We start from the raw sequence: 22076 nt of genomic DNA on the forward strand, positions 1-22076 counted from the left end.
CACCCGGGTACAGGCTCCTTTCAGGGAGCTGTAGAGAGAATAAGCGATTTCTCTTTCAGGTGTGTAATTACTGGCTTGTTGCACGCCGGGTAAGAAATCAAAATTTTCTGGACTGTCCCTGAGGCCCTGGGGTGCCTTTCCACACTTTCTTTCTTTTCTTTCATCCCATACCTCCAGGTACCAGACCCTTGGGGAGAGGACATGCACAGGGGACTGCTTCTCTCCCAGGGGCACCGGAGGTATAACAAGAAAAGTCCCTTGGCTTTGCCGTGCCAGTGTCCAAGGGAAAGGCACAGCTGGATGTGGGGCCAGGAGACGTGGATTCAGCAGCTCCAGGAGCCTGGCAGGCAAGGAGTCAGCTGACAGGGCTGGTGCTTTTTCAGTGGAATTGTGTGGAATGCAGTGCGTGGTGTCAAAAATAAAGAAGAGGTTCAGAGTGTCATGAGCTCTTGCTTTTCACATAGGAACTGAATGTGACAGTTTATATTTGTCAAAATAGAAAAACTCCCATTGCCAAAAATGACAATTCTAGGATTATGCTTTGGCAGAGCAAGTGTTTCAGCTCAGAACCTGGAAAAGTTTTCTGAACTGCTTACTGAGATGCAGGTAAACTAGGCTGCTCTAACACTCACACACACAAACTTTTTCCCTAATGCCTGATGTGAAATGCTTGAGCTACATGACAGCTTAGGCATGCTTTTCACTAGGGCCTTCTGCTTCTTTCTATCCACCTCTGCCTCTGATACTTCCTTTTGCCATAGCTTCCTTCAGATACTAGAACTGTTACAATTTAGAGATCAGTGATATGGTCCATGTCCCTCTGCTCAGCATGTGTTTGGGGTATGTGCTTGTGTTATGGTTATCCATCTTCACCCTTTATAAGACAATAAAGGGGGAAAACTCAAGTATTTCTAGGGTGTGATTTATTTAACCTGTGTCAAACATTCAGAATCATGCCTCCTGTGCCTGGGAAATCTCTGATCCCTTACTGAGTGCAAGGAGTCTAGACACCTCATTTGGATGGCACTTGCTTTGCAGATGTCTAATCAGCCTGAGGAAAATCTATCCTTTGGGGAGCTGTGTTCTCACTGTGAGATGTTCCAAGTTTTTCTCTTTCCATGGTATGGAACAGATTCATTTTAAGAAGCCTTAGATCAGCACATAAAAGAATATGAGTGAAAATGACAATATAAAAAAAAAAACAACCAAAGGCACTGGTGTCATGAGAAAAGTTCCTTGCCCCACATGGTGTGGGAAAGGAGGACAGAATAGCAATTAGACATAATTCTAGGTCATTAAATTGGGATGGCACCCATGCACAGAACTGTGGAAACCACTGAGAGAAATTTTTTAAGAAGTCACTTATGCAACACGACATAAGACATTTAATTAAGCATGGTTTCAGAGGGATTTTAAGCAGTTTCCTGTGAAGTTGAGGCTTTTTGTTTGCTGTTCTAGTATGTTGAATACTCTGCTAACAAGCCGGACAAAAGCGTCACACACATTTGAAGAAAAGTGGAAAGAACAAATGTAAGTAACTTTGGTGCCCTTTGTAGTGCATTACTGTCTGTAGACCTCAGCTGAGATCAGGCTCCCTTGGATGGGGAGGCGAGAAGCTGTATTTAAGCTGTAACTAAAGGCACTGTTTGTATTAACCCTGCAGCTGGCTCTGGACAAGCTGGGAAGGAAGTGGGACACCCCAGGACTCTGCCCACAGCCTCCCATGCAGAGGGAACCAAGGCCTGCATCCACAGAGCATGAGCTCAGGTCCTGGCATCTCCTCTGCAGCCTCCAGCACACAGAAACAGACTGCCTCGCTCAGCATTGCCCAGTTCATTTGATTTAATGAAATGCTTGATTTCTGACTTTGATTATCCACCTGCCCCCAACCTAAAAGACAGGCAGAGACAGATTTTCTGCTTCCACATACCCCTCTGAATTTAGTAAATGTGAATCAATGGATAGGACAGGGTTAGATTGAGGAGCACAACAGCTGGTGCTGCCCTGAGTGTGACAGCCTTGCAAACCTGAGGAAAAGGGGGGATCTTCCCCCTATTTGACTGTAGAAATAGGAGTTCTGGGGGTGCAGGCTTTCTGCATGACTTCCTTGAAGAATCTGCCCCAAACAGCAAAAGACTCTTAGACCTACAAGTTAGCTTGCCTGGTACACTGTTATTTCCTTTTAGATCTTGGGCTTTTGTTTCAGTCTTGGGCTCCTAAAGCACGTTCAGAAGTGGGAATGCAAGCTGCTCTTGAATTCAGTCAGAGCCCAGTCAGTCCTTGCAGTTGCAATTTTGTGTGAGAAGTTGTGTTACCTGTCCATGTAGGTTAGGCAGCACATTTATTTGTGCCTTGGATGAGGGAGGATGAGATGACCAATAATTGTGCATGCTGTTCATGCATGAGGACAAAAGTTGTTTTATATTTTCTCGTACAAAAGCTGCATGTAGGGAAAGGACTGTCAGTTTGTGCTGTGCCTTTATAGCATCTGACCTACAGGATCCTGGCCCATGACCAAAGCCTGTAGGCACCAAACTGATAATATGTAATGATAATATATGGCAAAAGCTAAACATAGTTAATGGAGACCCAAGCTTAGTGGCCAGATTTCCAACATTACAGGCAAACAAGCCTGGAGGGTTTCAGTTTTAGTTAGATACAGCACCCTACTCTCCCTCCATACTAGGAATGAGCTCTTAGGGAGAAAAACACATAAAAATCACAACTTTTATGGAGACTATGTTCATTCCATGAAGAAATCCAGAATGTACTTGATAAAAGTACTCACTTCAGTCTCATAGATTTATCAAGAGAATTGCTGAAAAGGGTCTTCCAGCTTTACAGGGAAAGAATTCACTTTCCAAAAGTCATTAGCAACTACTAGAAATTTGACTGAGAGCTACTGAATATGATCAGTTTTGAAAATCCGGTTACTGCATATCCAAAATGTGAATGCTGAAACAGTGAGCTTGGTCTTTTAAAAATTATAGCCAAAGAATGTATGTGTGTGTGTGTCTATATATAAATACATCTTTTTTAATGCATTTTGAGTTACCCAGAGCTAAACAGAATCAAAAATTGCTGATATGTAAATATCACTGTAATGTAAATATATTCACCATTTAATCCTGATAAATACTGGATTGTAGACTTCTGAACAGAGACTGACAATTATTGGAAACCTTGTGGTCATCTCAAGTATACAGTGCCTCAATTAAAATAAAACCACAAAATCCTTTTCCTTTTTTAAAAGTACCCTGTAGCATATAATTTATTTGGTTGGACTCTACAAATATACAATTATATCATGCCAGAAGAACTTGAGAACCACTTTTTTCTTGTTCCCAGGGTCTCTTGACTGTTGGTAAGACGTTACAGTCATAATGATAGAATCAGTTTACAGTTGCATATTCTGCCAAATAGCTCACAAATTATATTTGGCAAACAACACTGCCTCTGTTTCACAAAGATAATGATCTGATGTTTTGTTTATGTGGAAAGGAAAATATTATTTAAGAGATTGTGACAGAATTTTAAAAAACTTTGTGCGGTATTCTCAACATGTGATACATTTAAAAGTTACCACTCTATTAAATACAGAATAACACAGATTTTCAACTGATCCTTCAAAAAAAAAAAAAAATCAAACAAATGTTCAATTAAATACATTGTGTCCATTTTATTTCCTCCGTATTTACCCAGACCTACACAACAGCTGGCGCAGATATTCGTGCACTACTTTTTATGTCTGATGGTGTCAAACATACAAACAAGTTGCCATGAGGGTTGCTCACCTGTAGAGGATTTAGGGTTAAATAAGATGGATTCTGAAATCCATAGTGCAAAATGGGAAATGCTCCATCAGACTTGACCCCCCAGCAGGCAATCTGGAAAGGAAATCAGCATAACCTTGACACTGCTATTCTTTGGATGGCTCTGAAGAGAAAATGAAAGGAGCAGTGGGTTTGAACTGTATCTGGGACTCTGCTCTGAGACAGAGACCTCTGAGGTGGTTTCCATTCTATAACCTGTACAAACCTGCCTGGGAAAAGTTAAACTTTAGTAGGAAATCCACTGGGAATTTGTTTTGGCAACAGCATTGGGCCAAGGATAGAGCGCCCACAGCAGTAGTGGGCCCTGACTCAGCTGCCACCTGCAGCCACTGTCAGCAGGCTCAGCTAGCATGGCCCCAGTGTCCTGCTCTCCTCCGCTGCTAGCACAGCAGTGTCCCAGCAGAGCTCAGTCTGGGAACCAGGGGCTATTTCTTGAGTCTGGGAGAGGGCTTCTGCTCTGATTCTTTGTCTAGCAGCTGGGTGGGTGAAATCCGCTGTGGGACTGCTGCAGGGATGGCAGAGGAGGCATTGCCCAAAAGAGAAGGGTAAGGTGGTTACACTAACCTCAGCAAAAGGGTTGCTCTGACCCTTGGAAAGGGGCCAGACCCAGGGCCTTCATCTTTATAATGACAGCAAACAAAAGCCCTGGAATGACTGGGATCATATCTGCCTCGGCACTGATTACCTAGGGTGGTTTGGGGAACCTCCTCTGAAGTTTTCTGAAGGAGATAAGCATCAATCACTGTCCTTCTTGGGTGACCTGCATCTTTGAGCAGTTTCTTTGACTGGCTTTTTGGGATGGAAGAAGAGTAATACAATAAGAAACGTGAAAATGACCATTGCCAGAGAAGCATTTTTTGTGGGAAAGGACGGGGAATGTGGGACACTTGATCAGAGCTTGAGATAAGAACCAGCAGCTGTTGTTGAGGTTAGGCAGAACTGTGGCAGTGGTCTCAGCAGGGGAGGTCATGGCCACTGGTCTAGAGCTGGCTGGGGACTTGCAGGCTCCCAGCTGTGAACAGGCCTCTTCCTGCCCTTCATCCTCTGATGCTTTCCACTGGACAGACAAGAGCTGCTTGTACTGCGGCAGCAAAGTCCCTGAATGTTTATCAAAGGCTGTGACTGGCGGTAAAGACTGAAATGCCCAGAAAAGAGAACTGGAAAGCGGGGAGACTACTGCATGTAGGGCTGTCCTACCCCTTTCCCCCTCTCTGTCATGCCTTGCCTTTTCCCTTTAAGGGAAAAGAAGCTGGAAATGTGGGAAGGACTGGATGGATTAATGCAATCTTGAGATTGTAGAAGGAGCTAGCAGGGAAGAATAGAAAGATGCATAGGGTACAAACATCTGATTTTACAGAAAGACTGGAAGGAGGTGACATGGCACAAGGCAAACTTGGTTTTGGTCTCACCAGGTTTTGTCTCACCAGGACAGTAAAGCACACAAAGACCACGAGCAAGTTAAAGGGGAAGTGGCATGTGTGGCCAGCCCCTTTATCTATGTGTCTTGTTCCTTCAACTCACTAAAGCAAACACAATGATATCTTTAAGGGGTTTACCTTTAAGGGAAGTTTGCTAAGAAAATACTGACTGCAAGGCCAGATTCTGCCTATGTCTGGGCTTCAGAGGCAGCTGCTAATAACTGACTCTAAACTGACCTTCATGCTGCCATCTAGTGTTTCCTCAAAGACAGAAACAACATCCCAAAAAAGAAACTGCAGCTCCATAATATAGTATTCAGAACAAAACTGATTTATTCCTGCTGAAATACAGTGCTGGACAACACAAAAGCTGAAGGAGAGGGAATGGGAAAGAGACATGGAGAAGCCACTGCTCAAGGTGAATGTTTAGGGAGACACCTCTTTTTTAAAAAATTTGTAACTATTTCATCCAGGAACAGGGAATCATCTCCATGGCAAGATAATTATTCCGAACCAGAATTTTTCCATATTTTTTTCACTTGGTGAAATTAATATGGCTGTTTGCAAGGTGCAACAGTACACAACAAGGCAAGAATCCCAGCAGAAGCTTGTCTTAACCAAGAGACACCAGCACAAGATGTTTGTCAGGTTCTTGTCTGTCCTTGCTACACTCTTAAAAACCCTTAATGGACAGGTTGTCTACAGCCATTAGATGATGATTTCCCTTTCAAGTGTACATGATGGCTAACAAAAGGTAACAAATTATTGTGGGGGGAACATGCAGAAGATGTGACTCTTGACCCTTTAAAGCCTTATCCCTGGCTTCAAGGTGCTGTAACACGAGACTTTTTCAACTGCTGCACATCCTGTATTCATACTGAAACTGTAGAACTCTAACCCTTATAATAAGTAAAGAGTTTGTGGGTTGGATGATGCATTTTCAACAGAGCATTTCTTTTCCCCATGCTTCTTTTAGGCGTTTTGAGTCAAAGTTCAAAACAAACCCAAAGCATCCACAATCACTGTTCTCTTTTGGAAAACTTGATTTCTAAGCTTTGTCTTCTGACAACCTCAGGAGGAAAGTTGCAAGGAAGGAATAAATAATTGGAAAATGGCAAAAGTCTAATTTAAGAAAACACACTGCCCAGAGGGAAAGGCATAATCAGCAGCTTGTATTGTATGATATCAGGGATTAATTTCCTTATTTGCATGAAATTTTTCCCATTTATAATAAAATTCTGATACCAACATTTTAACATTATACATTATGAAATGACTGCATGATCTCAGTGCAGTCAGAACATGGCTGGTTTATGTGCAGAGGAATAGCAGCACAGACAAGAACAAACCAAACTCTTCAAAAAGGAGCAAAAAGGACAGTGTACTTCTCTGCTTACAAATCACCTTTCAGATCACAATATGGAAGTTGTCTCTTAGGCCTTTAAAAGGTTTAGTCTGCAGCACAGAAAGTCCTCAGGTGGACAATGGTGGAGTTCATGTTTCTTATTCATATTATTCCTGGTTTTTCACCAAGGAGACTACATCCTGGATCCCAGTCCCACCAAACACAGCCTATTGCTGGATTAAGGCATTATTGCTCTTCCTTTCTAGCTGTTGGTACCAGGCTGTTACATCCATGTAGGTTACCTCAAGCTTTTTCCTAACACACCAAAAAGATTACTTTTTAGCAGCCTTCCTTTATCCTTAATGGACTTTGAATAGAGTTGTATGCTCTGAATACAGGAATTTTCTTTTCCAAAGGTTGTGTTTAATGCTTATTGCTGTGGAAGTCACATTCTCTTTCAGTTCCTTGTTATTCTCCTCTCCATCAAATCATGATGACACTAAGCCAAGATAGATAGGTGAATGAAAAAAGAAAAAGACACGCTTCATCTCTTTTCCAAAGTGTTCCGCATTTCTGTGGATTACAGGGGGGCGACAGACTTGCATTTGACAGCTTCATCTTGGACGAGCTCATCTGGGAATACCACAGGACAAAGGCTTGAAAACCAAGAACCTGTGTCTGTAAGCAGACTCTTCAGAATCTGCATCATCTTCTTGCTTCCAAAAGTGGCCACACACTTGCTATTGTGGGATACAGGAGCAACAGCCATACGGCTCCAAACACAACCTATGCCCCAGCCAGCAGGGAGAGACTGCCACTGCAGCTCGGGCCCTGGGGCTCACCAAAACCTGAAGTGAAACAGGGTATTCCTTTCTGAGTGACCACTGCTTTTACTGCATGGGAAAGTAGATGAGGGCTCTGTGGATACAACATAGGCCAAAGCCACAGTAATCAGCACAAAGCTTGTGGGGGGCATGCCATGGTCTCTGCTCTCCAGTCTCCACCAACAAGTTAAGGTAGACCAATATATTTTTAGCTGTTTTTCTCTAATTTTTAAGATATTTTTTGTGTATATGTTGCAAAAGAAAATTTATCATTTCTTAAGGAACAAATTTTCCCTGCACCCACACAACTTCCTTTCTCTCCCTCCTCCTCTTCCAATGGTAGATTGAACATGCCAATGGAAAGCTTGCACAGCTCTTGGATTAGGGGGATTTTTTTTTCTTTTAATCAAGAGGTACAAGTTCAGCTGTTCTTTTCTTCTCAGTTTTGGGGACAGAGATTTTGCCCATCAGGCAAGCTACATAAATAGGAAGGACATTAACTTCAAACACCAGCGTGTTGTTTGCCTCATGATTCACTATAACATTTCTCTAGTACTAGGCATGGCTGCCTCCCGAATAAGCAGAGTTAAAACTTTCCTGTAGGTGTCTAAGACCTCTTGGGCAGAGGGCCGTTCTGCCGGGTCCTTCCTCTTACACGCTGCATGGATGTCAAACAGATGCAGTCGTACAATGTCACTTCCTTCAACATGGCCCAAGAAAAAATTGGAGACATCTGGGATTTTCCAGATGTCTGTTTTCTCATCATAGGGAGGCATGAGGTCATCATCGAATGGCACATCTTCTCCATAGGGCCAACGCTGCTCAGGAGCTACAAACTCACCCTGGAGCTCCCTGTGACCACACTTCACCAGCCTGCCAGCACTCCTGTTCACAAGAGGCAGAGCGTCCAAATCATTCACCAGAACATGGAAGTCACTTGTCAGGAGATACTGGGAGAGAACCTTGTCCAGGTCATTGGAGTCACACATCACTAGGGTGCCCAGGGGGCTGCTGTGCAGGTACCGAATGACACTCACGTAGTCTATGGCAAGCATCAGCCTGCGATGCCAGGTGTTCATGGCCTTGTATTTGGGAATGTGGAGAGTTTCATTCAGGCCTCTCAGTGAACCAAGAGGATGGTACTCGGTGAGGATTGTGAACTGCTGCTCACAGTAGCCAAGCAGCCGGACAACATGCTTGCTCTGAAGGGCTTTCAGCATCTTCAGTCCATGGAGAAAGTCCTCCTTCAGCCCTGAGTTGGTGAGCTGTGAAAGGACCACTTTCTTTTCCTTCCACTCAGAAAGAAAGACCTGAGAACATACAAGAAACACATAAGACATGTGGAGAGGCTTCTTCAATGAACAGCTACCAGCTGCTGCTGACCTCTTCCTGTGACTGGCTAGTCACAACTGCAAATTACAGTCACCAGGCACAGTCAGCTTTAGGTAGAGCCGTGTACCTGTCACAGCAAACCCCTTCCAATGCCACAGTTATATCACGATTTCCTACATTTTCTTTGGCATGGACAATGCATATGAATTAAGTTATTTTATATCACCCAAATAGCCAGTCTCACTCTCCAGGATTGTACCAATCTGTGATTCTGCTTGTGTAGCTGGATGTCATTTGGTGTCAGAGAGGTGGCCCAGGTTATGCTCTCGTACCTGTTGTGTTCGCCTTATCAGTAGCCATATGGTCGCGGATGCCTACGGTAATTAGCTGCTGAGAGGATAATCATAACAGCAGTGCTGGCGTTAATTAGGCAGCAAAATGTGAAAGCTCTTTAACCAGAGAAGAGAAGAAAGAAAATCCAAACTCACCTTTTTCACAGCACCTTCACCAACACACTTGAGTTTCCTGACTTCCCTATTTATGGCTTCGCAGGAAAGCCACGGGGAACAATTCTTCACCCCTCCGAATTTGAAATGCCCAAAAGGGCAGAGGCCAGAGTCCGCTTCGACACGTCCCAGAGAGCTGGAAAACTTGTTGAGGTACAGGTAGAGAAAGACATTAAGGAGCAGGACGGCCGCAAGCAGTAACGCCAGCGAGATGGATGACACCTCTCTGGGAAGAAGCTCCCTCCTAACGAAATGCGATTTCTTTTCCATGGCCGTGCCTTCCGCATCCTCCGTGAAAGACAGAGGCTAAGCAGAACCCTCTTCCCAACCGGGGGATGAACGCCTTTACGGCTTTTTCAGTGCCTGCTGCCCAGGCGTCCCGCAGGCACCGCGCTCCGGCGCCTGCAGCCTACGACGAGAGGCCACGCGTGGCAGCGGGACGTGTCGTGCAGGCGGCCGCAAGCTCGACACTCGCCGCGCTGCGCATCCTCCCGCGTTTCCGCGCAGGCGGGCCCGAGCCGCGAGCGGGCGGGCGGACAGGGACGCCTGACCCCGGAAAACACCGGGAAGCGCGGCCCGCGGGGCGGTGGCGGCGGCGGCCCCGCCCCGGGGCGGAGCGCGGCGCGATGGCGGCGGCGGCGGGGCTGGTGGCCGCGGTGGCGGCGGCGCTGGGCGCGCTGCTGATGGCGCCCGGCCTCTCGCAGCCCGACGGGCAGGGCGCGCCCGGGCCCCGCGGCGGGGCGGCGGCGGCGGCGGAGCGGCGGCGGTCGGGGCGGATGGACCAGGCGCTGCTGCTCGTCCGCAACGAGCTGCCCGCCCCGGGCCTGAACCTCGCCGCCCGCTCCGGCTCCTGCCACCAGGTGAGGGGCTGTGCCGGGCGGGGGTCACCCCCGGCCTCCGCTTCTGACAGCCCGGCCAGCGGCGGGGCTGCTCCGCTTCTCCGGCGTCTCCCCGCGGCTTCGTCAGGTCGCTTCGCTTCGGTTTTACCTTCGAGCAGCACGCAGGGAATTCCCGAAGCAGGAGATGGTCCAGCCCCGTGGCATCTTTCCTTGTCTTTGCCACCATGCAAGGCAGAACCCCGTTTCACTCTCCTTTGGCACTAATGAGCTCCCTTCATCCTCTTCTTCCACAGTGCTTGTATCAGTTCCTGGCGTTTGTCCCACCAAGCAACGAGAGCCTGAGAAAACCAGGCACGGCGTCGGTAATGGTTGATACGCAGCATCCACTCACCCTGCTGCTCAACAGCTCTGTGGGTGACAGAGATCTCTGCAAGTAGGTGGCCCAGCCCCAGGGAGTACATGGATAGTGCTATCCTCTATTTGTGTTGGTTTGTTGTTGGTGTTTTGGGTTTTTTTCCCCCTTGGAGCCATGTGCCTCTTCACTGCCTGCTCATCTCCTCCTTTTTCCCAACTTTTAGACCTAGAGCTCAGCCTTCACCCCACTGCTGTAACAGTGTGGTGTACTTTGGAATTGTGCTGAAAGGTGCGAGCAGGAGCAAAAACGATGTTCATTGAGGCAGCATGTGCAAGCACCTGGTTTCTCTTGCAGGGAGTCTCTAGCTCAAGAAGACAAATTATGGCAATGCATGTGTGGTAAAGAATTGGTGCTGGGTTAGGGGAGGGTAATGCTTGGAAGAGGCAAGTTCTGTGTTAGATCACAGGTCCAAGTTTTTGGCTTGCCTTTCCTCAGGCTGACAGCCTCCCTGCAGTGGTACCTGCATGTACTGGGGGTGGCTCACCAAGTTTTGTTTCCTTTATTATTTGCAGAATTCAGTATCATTTTGGAGAGTTTGGCAATTATTCCCTCGTGGTAAAGACCTTAAGTACAAGCAACCAAACTGTTTCTTGTGACCTAATCATCAATGAAGGCCCTATCAACAGCTACCTCCGTATGTAGCGCTCTGTTTTTCCCTTTCATTCTACAGCCCACATGTCTCCCAGCAGAACCAGCTTCCTAAGAAGCCTGTGCAGCCACTCATGTTGTGCTGGAGAGTTGTCATGGGCTTGCTCCTCTTCTTTCTTGACATCCTTGCCTCCCTATGTTTTATACACCCATCTTGAGGCCCTGACCAGGATCAGGCCTCTTCACATGATATCCTGTCTGCCCTCAACATTTTTGCAGCAGGCATTAGTACAGAAAAATCAGTGGGTATGTGTCTGGAGGGAGATACTACTTCCTGTTTCCCTGCATGGTTTTGTGTATATGCAGAATCCTCCCTCTTCTTCCCTCTATCTTCTCTCACAAAATGGGAAACAATTCACAGAGTGTTTGTTTGGATTTTTGTTTGTTGCTGGACTTTAAATTTAGAACCTGACCTTCTTCTTTTTTGTTCATCTCTTATCCAGGACTGTTTCAAACTCTTGTCTATGTCTGTTCTTTCCATTACATTATTCTTCAGTTCTTCCAGTTTCCTAACTGTAAAGAAAAATTCTCCATGCTTGCTAACTAGGTGTATTGCCCTTTCCCCTATCTTCTTCACATTGAGGCTGTTTTGAAATCTCTACTTCCTTCTTCAGAACATATCACAGCACATCATCTCTTCTCTCACTAGTGTCTTGTGATGCAATGCAGTTTTATTTTGCTCTTTTTATGCCGAGATGTGGAGTCACTGAGCTGCACTTTGAAACTAACCTGCTTTTGTGTTGGGTAGTTTGGGGGTTTTGCTGTGGGTTTTGATTTTCCTCTGGGATGTTTACTGCATGGAGAAGTGGGGATAATGATCGAGGAGTTGGGCTTTGTGTCGTGTTTGTGTCTCACTTGGCCAAGCCCAGGTTGCTGGATGGTTTTGTTAGATCATTTATAGAGTTGTGTTCTTCCCTTTTCATGTAGCTATTCTCTTTGCTTTCCTGGTTTACGTGGGGATCCTTGCTCTCCTGATTGCTGGGCGCCTTCTCATGAAGTAAGTGAACTTCTTCCTTGCACGTGCCAGTTTAAGACCACACATCTCAGTGTGGCAATACTTTGGAGTCTCACTTGTAGCCCTGCTTGCACATCAGATCCTGTTATCAGATTCCATGTGCACGTTGTGGCACATGTGGCAAGAAATGCAGAGTAATGCAATTTCACTCGAGGGATATCTTGCAGCCTTGGTAGTTTGTGTGCAAAGCAGATGATGTTCACTGTAACCTCACAAATGCCCTGCTGCACCCTGATGTCCCTTGTTCCTTGTCTAGCTCTGGATCAGTAATCCAAGGCAGTGAGGCCAAAGTGCATGTAACAAATGCAACCTTCTACCCTTTACTGAAAGGTGTAAATCATCTTTGCCTGTAAGCAACCCGAGAATAAAACCCCCAAACATGAGCTTGTGTCAGTGTATTTCCACAGCTGGACTTAACTGAGATCCTAGGTGCTGGCTGAATCTCAGTATTACCTGTGTGAGCTGTAAAAACAGAAATAGGAACTGTCAAAACTTCTCTTTTATTCTGCTAAATAGCTTCTATTAAGGTGAAGTTAACTATAAAGTACTTTTGGCTTTGTTTTGTGTTTTAAACTGTTACTCATTTTCAGAATTGATCCAGTCAGAAACTGGGTTTACAAGAAACTGAATCCCAGAGCAACTGATCGTATGATTAACTCCGTGAGTGACCACAGTATCTTTAGTTTGCATTCTGTAGTGTTTGCATTTCTGAGAAACACACACTATCTGGACATCTGGGGACTTGTTTATTACTAATCATCTTTCCCTTGTGTGCGTTATTGCAAACAATCTTAGCAAATCTTAGCAAATCTTGTACTGATGTCAGATAGGCAATTTTATGTCAATGGAGAGTGCTAGACTGGGTTTCCATGCAAGTGTAGTGGATTCCCTGTAAAGCTCTTGCAAGTTTTGAACATACATCTTTGTGCCCTCTTTAATTCCTTTGAAACAAATGTGTTGGTAAAAATACTGTTCCCTTCTAACATAATCAGTGTAAGGGAAATCACAGCCTTCATTACTGCTTCCAGCACAGCAGGAATTTAGCAAAAAAAAATGAAGTCAGAATTTCTCTGGCACCCCTAGAACCGGCATTTCTATGGGATCCTCATTTTGTAGTAGAATGTATATAGTTCATCAGAGTCTGGGCTTCATAGTGAAGAGGTCCAAATCTGTCTAGAATCAAAAGACTTGGAAGCAGAGCTCTACAGCAATCTCCAAACAGTCTCTCTGTGGTGTCAGACAAGTGCTGATGGGTTGGGGGGCTCCTGTTTGAGCGTAGCAACTGGATCTGCTCAGCTCTGTTGTAAAGCAGTACTCAGAGTGTTGGCAAGTCTCTGGTTGATTTGGAGGGGACCCAGCTCTGATGAGTCTCAAGCACAGGCTCATTTCAGTGCGTTCTTCTGCCTGGTCAAAGGTAGTCTGGAGCATCTGCAAGCATTATTGCAATGTGGCAAAGCCAGGAAGAGGTTAGAAGTAGACAAAAGAAAGACAGGGACAATAAAGACTGTGTGTGTGAAAGTTTGTAGTTTACTATCCTTTGTTGCTTAGTCAGCTGGTGCAGCTGCTGATGTGCTCTTCATGTGTCTGGTTTGTTCCTGAAGGAGCTCGGATCCCCGACCACCACAGACTCCATTAACTGTGATCCTGCCCCGCAGTCGTGGAGCTCAGGCTCGCGGCAGCGCCTGCGGTCCCTGGACACCTTCCGAGGGTGAGCCTGAGTTGCTCAAAAGCAGCTCTTCCAAGGGGAATGACACTTTTCCAGTGGTTTGGCAGTGTGTGGCAATATAGAGCAGATGGACAGTTCAAGGTGGTCTGTTTTACTTGGAAGTTAATCAAGATTTTAATTCTCAGATATTCCAAAATATTTTGTAATTTATCTAATTTGAGGAGACGTCAAAGTTGTGGCAGATGATGCAAAAAAATAACGTATTCAGTGTGGAAATGCTACAAGGAGCTTGCTTTGGTTCACCACCACCCATGATTTTTGAAACATGGCTTACTGGTTGGTAAAGCTGGAAACCTAGGAAATCTTGCTTTAAAAATAAAATAAATCAGTTAGAAATGCATCAGTGGGAGTAGTAATCATTAACTTTGTGTTCATAAATATGCATTTCATTGACATGTGATACTTTGTGGTTTTGTTGTCTTTTTAGGCTCTCTCTTGTAATTATGGTGTTTGTTAACTATGGAGGAGGAAAGTACTGGTTCTTCAAACATGAGAGCTGGAATGGTAAAGTACAATTGAGACAGTTGCTCTGGGTTTTAACTGCAGCAGTATCTAGAAATGGTTGGTGTTGCAGCTGCTGCAGTGAACTGTTGCTCAGCCAAAAGCTGGGATGCTGTCCTGGTTTGCCTCAACAGGGAATCTGCCTGTTGGTTAAATGGGCAAAGCAGAGTGTAGTCCTCCTCATGACAGCATGGTTTCACATCACAGTCTGTGTGTAACCCTTTCTTTTGTGATACAGGGTCATATCTTTAACTTTCCTGGGTTGCTAAATGACCCTAGTCAAGCTGATGTTGCTCAGTGCTGTAAAAACATAATCCTTGATTGGTAAGCTGATGGGGATGAAGTCAAGCATTGTAATGCCCTAGTAGAGAACAGCAAGGATCCCATCCCTGAAATCTTTCCCAAGGCACAGCAATCAGTTCTGACCCTATTCTTGAAGAGTGGCAAATGCAGTGAAGCAATATGATTAGCTCTTTGTAGGTTTTGTTTGTAACATGTTTTAGGTTTTGAGACATAAATAGTTGCTAGCAGCCTGCAATTCCTCTAGAAAATCAGCAGTAATATAGTTAAATGTGAGGAGGGTTCAAGATAGATAACACGCTCCTTTGTATTTCTCTGTAGGATTAACAGTGGCAGATCTGGTGTTTCCATGGTAAGTTTTCCTGAAGAATAGTTTTTGTATCAAGTGATTCTTTGTATTAAATATTGCAAGTGGAACTTTGTGTGCACCTTGCCTCCATGTGGAAATGTATTTGGAGGGATGAATTTGTGTAAAACAGTCAATAGGAGTCTGCCCCTACAAATAACAACATAACCCTTATGAACCAGTAGAAAAGCTAAGTGGTTTTGGTGCCCACATCCTCCTTCTTCCCACACACAAGGCTCAGGGTTACCCTGCCTGTGGAAGTGCAGTATCCCTGAGGAGCTCAATGCCATGCCACTGTGTTAAAAGCTGCCACTCTGGCAAGATTCAAAGCTGGACTGGTGTGTATCCATAGATAAAGGAACCAAATAAATTTTGGATTAAGCTGATATTTCTATAACCAAAGAATGGTCTTATGGAGAAGCAATTATCCCATCTGCCCCTAACATGCTTCTCTACACCAGCTCTGGATTCTGCTGGAGTAAGGAGCTGGACTTGGACTGTGAACCTAAGCTAGAGTAGAGGAGTAGGTCAGTTCTGAATTTGAATCATAGATTTGAAGCTGGTGTTTGACTGTTCTGAAGATGCTAATTTAATTTTGGGTAATGGATTTTTTTGGTATCATGTGAATTGCTGGAAAAAGAGCCGACTGCAATTACAACCCTACCTCAACTGACCACTGAAAAAGGCAGAAGTGTCCCATAGTGCAAGCTCAGTAGCCTAGAAATTCCTAGCAATCAGAGGAAATAAAATGTGCATGCATCTATGTTGGACCAATGCAGGCCACTCTGCCAGCTTTAGTGTTTGCTGTCACTCATACTTATTATGAGACATCTGTCAGCTCCATTTCCCATCTGCTCTGTTCTCCAGGTTTGTGTTCATCATGGGGACATCAATAGCATTGGCACTGGGCTCCATGCTGAGGTGGGGAAGTTCCAAGTGGAAGGTGCTTAGAAAAATCATCTGGAGGAGTTTTGTGCTAATCCTGCTGGGAATCATAGTTGTGAATCCCAATTACTGCCTTGGACCTTGTGAGTGGAACTTGCTCTCTTCCTTGCATTTCTGTAACTTATTCCTGCCTCCTTGGCTGGGCTGTTGCAAAAACTTTGTCAACAGTTGGATGGTGTCTTGTGCAGTGCTGTTCAGTTCTGCACTGATGCAATTCTCTCTGTTAGGCTCTTGTGCCAACCACTGTTGATTGCCTTAATGACTTTCCCAGGACTTTGATGTACAGAAAATTGGGATGGCAGAGTGGAGGTGTCCCTTGTACCCGCAGGTGCAGTGGATCTCAGCTCTCCCTGAAGAAGGATCACTTTTGTATTTACAACAGAGCCTGTGTCTGCTCCTCTTCCACATTGCTTGCATGTCTTCCAGTGTCCTGGGATAATCTGCGTATTCCAGGCGTGCTCCAGAGGCTGGGATTCACATACCTGGTGGTTGCTGCTCTTGAACTCCTGTTTACAAGGGCTGATAGTGGGACCTGGGTGAGTTATGTGGGGAGATTCTGACAACTGAACTGATACTGGAGAAGGGTTTGGGAGCCTTTGCTCTTGTTTGGGCAAAAAGAACACATGAGAAACAACAAGAAAACAAGATGTAACATCTTGTTTGATGCGTGGTGCAGTGTGGCCTGGCAGGGGTCAGTGTTGGGTATGTGCACCCTTCAGTGTTGCAGTCTGCATTTTGTCACATCTAGCTTTACTATATTTGAGGATTTCAACAATCCATTCAGATAGTGCTTAAAAACAGGCATTCCAAGAAGCTTTTGATGACTTTTTCACTGCCAAGGAAGTCCAGGGACAGGCATCTCTATGGTGAATCCTGTAGTCTGCATTTTGTCCACTTAATTTTGTCAAGGATTTTTCACAGCCGGGGAAAGTAATACTGGGTTTTGGCCTTTCTGTTTTCCCAAAATGCTTTTGTTCTATGCATGAATCAAAATTCCTTTTGACATTTTCCAAGTTAGAAAACATTAAGGGCTTTTGTTTTGGTTTGTTTCTCCCCCCTGCCCCAAGTAACTAAGTGTCTGGAAATTGCTTGTGAAAATGAAAGGTCTATTGGTAGAACCCAGTTTTGTAATGACTTCTCCCTCTTGTATCTGGGGTACAAGACTGCCTGCCAGGAAATGCAGGTTGTCCCCCTGCACTTGGGGGCATGGTTTTTACTTGCCAGCTAACACCCCCTCCCTCCATCTCATGCAGGAAGGACGATTCCCTGCTCTGCAGGATATTCTCCCCTACTGGCCACAGTGGATTTTTATTCTGGTGTTAGAAACAATTTGGCTCTGCCTGACCTTCTTGTTACCAGTGCCAGATTGTCCCAGGTAAGACCATGCACTCAGACAATGTGGTTCTCAAGTTGGTTCTCTTCTACTGAGTAGAGGGCACATTTTATTAGCCATAGGGAAAGAATGGAGGGAAGAGCTTTCAGGCCAGCAGTGTTAAAAGAAGCATCCATCATGTGAAAAAACTTTCTTTACTTTGGTACTAAAGTACCAGATGTTGTATAGGTGATGTCACTCTTCTGTTCTGTCTAAAGAAGAGGACTAAAATCTCCCTGAGGTCTGTGTGCAGCAATACATGGTCACTTCAGTGCCATCAATGTGTGCCTCTAGCCTGGGAAAACAGAGCATTTAGTGTGGTGGGTCAGTGGGCCAGTGGCTGTGCAGCCGGACTGTAACAACATTTTGTGCTACAACCTCTCTGCCTCTGTCCTAGGGGCTATCTTGGTCCTGGGGGCATTGGGGACTTCGGAAAGTATCCCAACTGCACTGGAGGAGCAGCTGGTTACATTGACCGCTTGCTTCTTGGAGAAAAGCATATGTATCAGCATCCCTCTTCAGGTGTAAGTAGTTTTTGGTTTGCAGTATATCAGGAGTGGCTTGGGAATGATACGTGCAGGGGGATTTAAAAGAAAAGGAGTTTGTTTGCTTGGGTTCTCTGTAACAGCTATTTTCTCTCTAAGGTGATTTACCAATCAACGATGCCATATGATCCTGAAGGGATCCTGGGGACCATAAATAGCATTGTTATGGCATTTTTGGGACTGCAGGTACCTAATTTTCTTTCTGGCTGCATGCTATAATGGGAAGATTTGAAGGCAACTTGGAAGTGGGGAGGCAACTGGGTTTCTTTACATAAGGCTGAGACTGGTTCTAACAAATCCTTTTTCAGAACAATGCTTTTGCAATGGCTTAGCCTGAGGTGAGTGCCAGAGAAGTGGAAGCTAACATGGCAGTAGCTTGCATTAGATACACTGAGACTTCTTCTCAGTTTTTGTAAGGGATGGACACAAGAAGCTTGCAAAATAGACACCTGGTGTTTCAAGGCTGAAGTAGGCTGGGAGTAGGCTGGCTCTGCATGTTGGAAAATAAGGCTGAGACACACAAACTGCACAGCTTCATTGTAAGAGTTTCAAAAGTTGCAGATGTACTTGCTCCCCCTTGCTGATTTTCTGCTTGTCGTGCAGTGATAACCATCTTGCACAGGTGCTGTGTGCTCACCTTCCCTGACAAGAGAGATACAGGGCTTCATACTGGTGTTACCAACACCAAAAGCTCACAGGTCACAACTGTTTAAAGCACTGCACTTTTTGATGCAGTTTTGATGCACTCCTGGCTTTTCTGATGGTGCAGCAGCTGTGAACCAAACTGGAATTCTTGTGCTTGGAAAGAAATGTTACCACATGTAGCACTGGGTAAAAACTGATTTGAAATATCTGTGAGGCAGAGCTTGGAAGAGAAGTGTGACACTGAGGAGTGAATTATCAAGACACATTGCTTAGTGGTGTATGAAAAGAAGTATGTGCTCTGGGTGGGTCAGGGATGCTGTGGAGTAGCTCTTGGGGCTGGCTCTGGTGTTGTTCCTTACCAAGGGAGAGGGAGCTCAATTATGTTGTGTTGACCTAATAAAGATGCTTGTCCCCTTCCTCAGTTAACAGTTAGAAAGGGAGAAAAGATGCACCTCTACTGCTGATTGGGTTGCATTTACATACTTTCCCCTTGTGTGTCCATTCTTTACAAAGAGTCCTCATTTTGAGCCTTTCAACAACCTGGCTGATAGAAATCCCATTCGTGGTCTCTATTTTTTCACAGGTAGCTGGTGGAAAATATATCTGGCTCTTGAAATGTGGTTGCATTAATGGGCATTAATTATTTTTCTGTATTTTTTTTATAAGGCAGGAAAAATTACTTTGTTCTACAAAGACCAGCCCAAACAAATTATGAGTCGGTTCACCATATGGGGCATAGTAATGGTAAGTCTGATAGTTATGGAGCTCTTTAAAAGACATGTATCTTAATGCAATGCAAATATTTCTGAAACATGCTGCAGTGGTTATATAAACTTTACTTTCTATTTCAGGGAGTTATTTCTGCTATCTTGACAAAATGTTCTAAAGAAGAAGGGTTTATTCCCATAAACAAGAACTTATGGTAAGCAAAGAGATCAAACATTTCTTATGATTTCGTTAAAGTACTGTTTTAGGTCAGAGAATGTTTTATCTTTTGTACACTGAGATCTGTATCACATAGTTCTCTAAATATTACTCTTTCTACTGCAAATGTTTGTAGGTCAATATCATATGTGACAACCATGAGCTGTTTTGCCTTCATCCTATTACTGCTGATATATTACCTTGTGGATGTCAAGAAATGGTGGTCAGGTGCTCCATTTTTATACCCAGGTCAGTAAAACACATCAGGAGACATATTCCTTATGATTCTTTCTGCACTGATACTATCCTTTTGTTTTCTTCACTTCCATTGTCTGTAAGAAAGTAGGGATTTAGACTGAGGTCACCTGAAGGATTCCAGAATGATTGAGTGGAACATTTACATAGAACTGGGACACTTGAGACCAGATATTTAGGAGAGAGGGACAATAAATTCTTTAAGTGAGGGCTAAAAGCTGCTATTGCCTAATGACTGTTCTGAGTTTGGTATCAAGTCAAGGTCCCAGTGAACAGCTGCCTAGTACCAAGCAAAATACCACAGCTGTTCAAAGTTGGTTTTGGAAGGGACTGCTGAGACTTGTGTAACCTAATGGGAAACTCAAAGGCCTGTCAACAGAGTAATACCACTTCTGAAGATGTGGAAGACTAAATCCCCTGGGCAGCTGTGTAGGTTGTGTCTCTGTGATTTTAGATAAGCGTGTTTCCCAAAGTATGCCACTGTGGTTTTAACCACACTGGGCACACAGCAAACATGAGAAGAGAATGCAAAGCCACAGCAGAGGGGACCTTTCAGCAACTTCGGTTTCTGTTGTCTGGGTAGGAAAATAGGCAGGGTGACAGCAGGATATCTTACCTCCTACCAGAAACCCCAGAGCTTTGAAGGGCAGTCAGCATTTGTTTGTAAAGGCAGCAGATCTGACCAAATTGGTTGGCACTCATCCACTCTGAAAACAGTAACTGTTATTATTCTCCTTATTAATATAATTGCAGCATACTGATTTGGCTGTATTTTCAATTTAGCACAGAGATTATTTGTATTTCTTTGAATAAATGTTTTGGGGGAGAGAACCCCTCAGACTGTATTTGAAAACAGTGTGTAGCATCTTTGGGGCAAATGACATTAGCAGTTGTTGTCTTGGTGCCACTCTCTTTTATAAGCCTGGCACACCTCTGCCTGCTTGCTCTGAATCAAGCCCATACCTGTTCTTTCAGATGGTATAACCCTGTGCTTCCTTTCAGGAATGAACTCAATCCTGGTATACATTGGACACCAAGTTTTTGCAAATTACTTCCCTTTTAAGTGGAAGATGCAAGACAGTCAATCCCACGCAGAGCATCTGACTCAAAACCTCACTGCAACAACTCTTTGGGTCATAATATCATACATACTTTACAGGAAAAGGATATTTTGGAAAATCTGATAGAGGTCGTCAAGGTCTAGCAGGCCTAGATTCTGATGAGGCAAGTGGATTAGCCTGAAATATGGTGGATTAACCTGAAATATGGTGGATTAGCCTGAAATATGGTGGATTAGCCTGAAATATCGCCACTCAGGCTGTATTACTAAAAAGGGATACTAGTTCAAGTTTACAGTGCCATAGAAGTCATCATCAAGACTTTTATGTGACTTAAGGGACAGTATTTTCCTATTTAACAAAAACTTACTAGTCTATTACAGTTGCTCTCTGTTTTTCCATCTTTTGTAAATATTTTACTGATTTCCCTCTTTCATATAGAGAAGCTGACCATACCCTAACAGTTGGGCAGCCTAAGACACCCTGATGTTCATGAAAGGAACTGCAAGGGATGGGGGATGCTGACTGCAGGGGGTTGTCAGAAAGGGCCTGTGGTAGCAGTCCCTGACACAGAACCCCCTAACTCAGGTGGTCTGGGGTTTGCATATATCCTTGGCACCTCTTGCATGCCTGTCCCCTCTGGCTACTGGCACACATTTAACCTGGCCAGTGACCATCTGGGAAAGCTTGGGGGCACCTTTGTGTCGCAGCTTGGTGGTGCTATCAGCTGATCATGCTTCATTGTATTTTTCCCATTTATTCAACCAAACCCTTAGGTTTAGGATCCTGCTGAAGCCTAAAATCTCCTCTATTGGCTTATTAATCAGCAGGCTGCTCCTACAGGTTTAGCAGCCCATCTGTGCATGTTCTGGGCCTTTGTGTAACACACCTCTTGCATGGACGAGGTCCGAGTTTCATGTGCTACACTCTAGGAGTGCAGAAAGGCCATTTCCTATTGACTTTGCATAATCACTTGGGTATTACCAAATTTCAATCAAAACAGTCCTCTTTCTACATGAATTTACTTAAGGACCCTGAATCTGAAAACCAGCAATACAGGTAGAATTCTGCAGACAAGGAAAACCTAACAGATCAATTCCATGTAAGATAACAGTTTTTAGAAATTCAGGAAATTCGCTCATGCTGTGATTTCCAAACTAGTGCTAATAAAAAACCTGAAATACCTTGCTATGTTTTCTGTGTATGTGCAAAGACAAAAAGAACTATGACACACACCTTAGTATAATGCTATGGAAAAAAAAAAACCAAAACAAATAGGATATT

At 44.5% G+C, this 22076-nt stretch overlaps 2 protein-coding genes across 3 annotated transcripts; one reads left to right on the forward strand and one right to left on the reverse strand.

Annotated features, from left to right (window-relative positions):
• Window positions 1–5561: 5561 nt before the first annotated feature.
• POMK (protein O-mannose kinase) lies at window positions 5562–9815 on the reverse strand. The gene is made up of 2 exons (XM_064710978.1): window positions 9241–9815; window positions 5562–8730 (listed from the first exon to the last, which is right to left on the reverse strand). Exons 1-2 carry the CDS (start codon window positions 9526–9528, stop codon window positions 7957–7959), a joined length of 1062 nt encoding a protein of 353 aa, XP_064567048.1. The 5' UTR covers window positions 9529–9815; the 3' UTR covers window positions 5562–7956.
• Window positions 9816–9869: 54 nt separating this feature from the next.
• On the forward strand, window positions 9870–21983 carry HGSNAT (heparan-alpha-glucosaminide N-acetyltransferase). 2 transcript variants are annotated; one of them, XM_064710976.1, is made up of 17 exons: window positions 9870–10118; window positions 10391–10530; window positions 11025–11146; window positions 12088–12157; window positions 12766–12835; window positions 13777–13883; window positions 14329–14405; window positions 15024–15054; window positions 15916–16076; window positions 16420–16529; window positions 17247–17368; window positions 17763–17889; window positions 18010–18096; window positions 19222–19299; window positions 19407–19477; window positions 19616–19728; window positions 20737–21983. In XM_064710976.1, the coding sequence occupies exons 1-17, from the start codon at window positions 9885–9887 to the stop codon at window positions 20916–20918; spliced, it is 1902 nt and encodes a 633-aa protein (XP_064567046.1). In that variant the 5' UTR covers window positions 9870–9884; the 3' UTR covers window positions 20919–21983. The 2 variants fall into 2 exon arrangements, with proteins under 2 accessions (XP_064567046.1, XP_064567047.1); XM_064710977.1 differs by lacking the exons at window positions 9870–10118; window positions 11025–11146 and having other exon boundaries at window positions 10471–10530.
• The last annotated feature ends 93 nt before the right edge of the window (window positions 21984–22076 follow it).

Source organism: Zonotrichia leucophrys, chromosome 4, assembly GCF_028769735.1.
Source record: "Zonotrichia leucophrys gambelii isolate GWCS_2022_RI chromosome 4, RI_Zleu_2.0, whole genome shotgun sequence".
Classification (NCBI taxonomy): domain Eukaryota; kingdom Metazoa; phylum Chordata; class Aves; order Passeriformes; family Passerellidae; genus Zonotrichia; species Zonotrichia leucophrys.